The 5,377-nt window shown below is 52.2% G+C and overlaps 1 protein-coding gene across 1 annotated transcript; it reads right to left on the minus strand.

Moving 5' to 3' along the window:
• Positions 1-386: 386 nt before the first annotated feature.
• Positions 387-4,261, minus strand: LOC129196858 (olfactory receptor 14J1-like; the record flags this gene model as incomplete). Its single annotated transcript, XM_054804827.1, has 2 exons — positions 387-584; positions 3,800-4,261. Coding segments are annotated over 2 exons (660 nt in total), but the record flags the coding sequence as incomplete, so codon positions are not given.
• Positions 4,262-5,377: the final 1,116 nt, after the last annotated feature.

A 5,377-nucleotide genomic window follows, 5' to 3' on the forward strand; every position in this document is an offset into this window, starting at 1 on the left:
GGGGATCCCTGCCCTGGAACACGCCAGGAGCACAGGCACCACTGCTACGGGAGACACGCCGCCACAGCTGCCCTGCCCACCAGCTGCCAGGGGAAGTCCCGCCCCGTTCCAGCAGCCACAGGGGCCACTTGCCCCGCAAGTCCCTCTCCTCTCCTGGGCATGTGCTCTGCTGGGATTGGCTGGCAGCACCGGCCACCCCTGCCGGGTCACATCAGACCTGGAAGGCCCTTCCCCTACACACACCGCGGCCGCCATTTTGCTCTGGCCGCCCTTCCAGGACAGGGGGTCCTGCCTTTCCCTTGCCGTGAGCCGCTGTCTTGGTGAACAGCATACTGCTCTGTGATTGGCTAGCAGCCATTTCTTGACACCGTCACCCCCGTGTGTTCTCAAGCAGCCCCTGTGATTGGCTGGCAGGACCGGCCGCCCCGTTCTGCTGTCCTCAGGGGCACGTCACAAAGGAAGCGCCCTGTCATTACATAGAGGGAGGAGGCCACTTCTGCCTGCCTCCTTTCATCCTGCCTGGTGATTGGCTGGCAGCCATTGTTGACAGCATCGTAGCCAGGTGTTCTCAGGCAGCCTTGCAACTGGCAAGATATCAGAGGGGTGAGGGGCGGCTGGGCTTAGATTCTGGGTGATACCCAGTTTTACACTATAGGTCCGGTCACGTTCAATACATTGAACTATCACGATGACGGATACATCAATAGTGCAAGGCACCCTCTGGCTAGTCACGTTCAATGGACTAGCACGGCCATACGTAAGGAGTTTGGTCGTGTCCAATGAGAACTCTCATGGCTAGATTAATGAATGGTGCAGTTTATTGAAGCGATAGAAGTACAAGTTCTTTTGGATTGCCAGTGATAAATACACCATCTGCAAAGCACGTGCAAGTACCAAGAATATTAAGTATATTAAATTATGAACTGCAAGTATATTAAATTATGAAACAACTCTATAGAGGCTTTCTAAGTTTCCCAGGGAAGCACTCGGTGTAGCTGAGTGTTCGAATCTCACCCAATAGACATCCTTCTGTGGGGGAAGAGAGGTTCAGCCCGTCGACTGATCCCAGAAGTCAGCGATGTTCTCCCAACTTGTCTGTGATGGTATCTTCCCTAACATCCCCTTCTCTTAAGCCATTTTTATACTAGTTTCGTACTTTCAGGTGGAGCTTGAGTGACTCTAGTCATACCTACCTTTGTTATGATTGGTGTAAAACCTTCTCGCTTTGCTTTTAAAGTTATAGACTTAAAGAAATTCAGAGCGCATGTTCAGGGAGGGGTGGTTGCACCTTGGAGGCGGGTAGCCTTTGGGGAGCAGGTGTGTTTTGGTATTCTAATGAGATTATAATGAACGAGGTTCAACCAAAGGACATAATTTCGACAGGAAGTGGAATACTGCTGGTTCAGGGCTGGTTCAGGGTAACAACTATGCAGTTTATCAGTTCCCATCCCTGCGGTGTTATCACAGAGCCTGGCCATGGTGTCTCCACTCCCCTCCACCCTCCGTGCTGTTTTCTCAGACTCGGCAGCACACCAAGCTCCCCTGGTGCTTGCCAGAATCTAAGGTTGCAGGCCATGTTGCTTATGGAACGGATTCTTTGCATATTCACCCTGGAAGTCTCCTCAGCACTGCCACCTCCGGTAATTACTCCGCAGTACCCTAAAAACTTCTGTTCTCTCATCTGCTGATAAGATATTGGACAAGAGATTTGAGGATGATAAGATCATTGAGCTTCAGAGTAGACATTGAGAGGTCTATGGGAAAACCCTCTAACCAAAGCAGGGTCAGGTATATGGTCAGACCTGGTTTCTCAGGCCTTGGTCCACCTGGGTCTTGGAAAACCTGCAAGGATGAAGGACTTCACAATCTCTCATGGTGATCAATGCTTGTTCCAATGCTTGGCTAGCCTCGTGGTGAAAAAGGTGAGCCTCCCCTTGCTGTGAGGTGTCCCTCAGCCATCCCTTCTCCAGGCTGAAGGAGCCCAGCTTCATCAGCCTTTCCTCACAGAGACACTGATCCAGCCCCCTGACCATCTCAAGGCCCTTCACTAAACCCACTCCAGATGGTCAACACCTTTCCATTCTTGGGGTTCCCAAAAGTGGACACAGTGTTCTGGATGTGGGCTAGAAAGTTCCACATAGAGAGGGGAAGTCCCTACCTTCCATCTCCTGGCCATGTTGCTGGTCCTACAGCCCAGGGCACTGCTGTCCTCCCCTGCTGCCAGGGCACACGGCTGCCTCCTGTCCAGCTCCCTGCCCACCAAGACCCTTCCCACAGAGCTGCTCCCCAGCCAGGCAGCCCCCAGCCTGTGCCATTGCCAGCGTGAGTCCCCTGCAGGGGCAGAACCTGGCACTTGTCCTTGGGGGGTTTCATGAGGTTCCTCTCAATACCTGCTTTCCTCCTCCTTGAGCCCTCTAAGCACAAGGACAGTGCTTGGCAGGACCATGGTGTGTCTCCAGTGGCACAAAGGGCAGGGGAGGGCTGCACTAGGTCCAGCCCACAGGGTTTCCATGAGGGTGTGATGAACCACTGTCTAGACTTATGTCCCTTTGCCTTCTGGCTCCTCACAGCCTCTCCTGGCATTGCAGAGCCCTCGACAACCCATGGTCTCCTCAGGTTTGCCTTCTCCTCTGGGACACTCCTCCTTGGATTGTCACTCATTTTATGAGGTGCCACTCACTGCCACTTCAGACTCACACACTATTCCTGGAGATCCCCTCACTTCTCCTGGCAGCTCTGCATTCTTCTCCAGACTGACATCTGCCATCAGCCCCACCACAAGTGGGACAGCACCAGGCAGATAAGCCAAAGACCAGTTGCTGTCTGAATGGACATGTGCAACCAAGAAGGAAAGTCTTCATCCAGCCCTTGCTCCCTAACAGATCCCCCTGGGACTCTGAGCTTGTCCCCCTGAATCCATCAAGAACCCCAAAGAGCAAAAGTCCTTTGGAGGGAGCAGCTTCTTGGGTGTATTCCTGACAGCAGCTTTGGAAGGGGTGTCCAGCCTTCTGGCCCTGCCCTGAGGAGCCCTTCTGGTTATGGTGGTGCTAGCAGAGAGGCACGCTGCTCCACATGGCCTGCTCCTGCCTTCAGGCACAGGGATGCCACTGTAGAGACAGCAGGACTGTCACAAGTTACACGAGACCTTGGGGGTAACAGCAATGCCAGGACACAGCAGGACAGTGTGGAAGGGAGGAGAGAGCAGCCCTATCCAGGCCGTGTCCTGCTGCTGGCCTTGGCCATGGCTCCAGGGCAGCAGCAGCCCCGACGTGAAGGCAGCAGAGAGGGAGTGCCCACTGAGGCAGCGAGGGGCAGCCCCAAGGGCAACCCACGCTGCTGCTCCATGGGGCAGCTGGGCATTTGGCTCCTGCACCCTCCTGCATGCTGGGGCTGCTCCCGCAGCTCCAGAGGAGATGTGCACAGATGGGAACTGAGAGAATTAACTTCCCACTGCTTTCTCCATGGAGTTTATCTATAACCGGGAGCCTGGACTCATATGTACATGAGGTATATTGGTTAAGAAAAAAAACAAGTAGCAGGCTAAGAATAATAATATCGCACGTATAAAACAAACAAACAAAAATTAAAAAACCAAAACAAAACAACAAACGAACCCCTACAAAACTCAAATAGAGACAAATAAAAAGACAAGTAAGTCCTGGCTTTTCTTGAGATACAGTGGGAACCCTAGTGGGATCATTGGTGCCTTATTAATCACAAGTAAATCAAATTCAAATATTTTCCACAGGGCATCTATGATTTCCTGGTTCCTCATGCTGTAGATGAGGGGGTTCACTGCTGGAGGCACCACCGAGTACAGAACTGCCACCACCAGGTCCAGGGATGGGGAAGAGATGGAAGGGGGCTTCAGGTAGGCAAACATGGCAGTGCTGATAAACAGGGAGACCACGGCCAGGTGACGGAGGCACATGGAAAATGCTTTGTGCCGTCCCTGCTCAGAGGGGATCCTCAGCACGGCCCTGAAGATCTGCACATAGGACAGCACAATGAAAACAAAACACCCAAATGCTACACAGACACTAACCACAAGCAGTCCAGCCTCCCTGAGGTAGGCATCTGAGCAGGAGAGCTTGAGGATCTGGGGGATTTCACAGAAGAACTGGTCCAGGGCATTGCCCTGGCAGAGTGGTATAGAAAATGTATTGGCCGTGTGCAGCACAGCATTGAGAAACCCAGTGCCCCAGGCAGCTGCTGCCATGTGGACACAAGCTCTGCTGCCCAGGAGGGTCCCGTAGTGCAGGGGTTGGCAGATGGCAATTTAGCGGTCGTAGGCCATGACAGTGAGAAGGGCGTACTCAGCTCCAAGCAGGAAGACAATCAGAAAGACTTGAGCAGCACATCCTGTGTAGGAGATGGTCCTGACATCCAATAGGGAATTGACCATGGCTTTAGGGACAGTGGTGGAGATGGAGCCCAGGTCGAGGAGGGAGAGGTTGAGGAGGAAGAAGTACATGGGGGTGTGGAGGTGGTGGTCGCAGGCTATGGCAGTGATGATGAGGCCATTGGCCAGGAGAGCAGCCAGGTAGATGCCCAGGAAGAGCCAGAAGTGCAAGAGCTGCAGCTCCCGTGTGTCTGCGAATGCCAGGAGGAGGAACTCAGTGATGGAGCTCCTGTTGGACATTTGCTGGTTCTTGGCAAGGGGTCTGGTTGAAAAAAATGAAAGGACAGGGAAAATTAGGACATCTTCCTCTGAGCAAAGCCACTCCACTTTTCATAGAAACACCCCCCAACTGAAATGCATTTCCTTTCTCTGGTTTGTGCTGGCTGAGTGTGTTGTGAGGAGCTGAGGAGTCAGCTGTGCTCAGCTGCAGTGGGTACATGGAGCTGGCTTGTGACACCTCCAATGTTGACAACCGATGTCAGATGTAATCCACCTTTAATGGAAAAGTTCACTCTCTGCTCTCATGACTCAGAAGACTCTGGGCTTCAGAAGAGAGGCTAGGCATTTCCTTAGAAGAATTTTTCTGGGTTTATTATTTTCCACCATCACATCTGGAGAGTTTTCTTTCTGAGTGGGAAAATACTTATTTTATCATGGAAAAAGGGAAGAGTCTTGAGACAGGACAGGCAAAAGGGTTCAGCTCTTTGTAGCTTAGTGCAGAGTCAGGAGAGATGCAGTGTTCATTAGACTGTCACCCAGCTGCCCTGCACTTTTATTTGTGATGCCTTGAAGATGACATCACACACAAATTATACTTTAAAAAAACCCCCAAAACTAGACTGTGATGAGAGATGGGGAGTCCTGGTTGAAAGGGCAGATCTTCAAACTCTTCTCTTTCCCAGCCCAGAGGTGGAGTTGTGATTGAGAGGGAAGGACACAGCCCCTCTCTGAGGGAAGCAAAGGCCTCTGAGAGGA

The sequence above is a fragment of the Grus americana genome, chromosome 27 (genome assembly GCF_028858705.1).
Source record: "Grus americana isolate bGruAme1 chromosome 27, bGruAme1.mat, whole genome shotgun sequence".
Lineage (NCBI taxonomy): Eukaryota > Metazoa > Chordata > Aves > Gruiformes > Gruidae > Grus > Grus americana.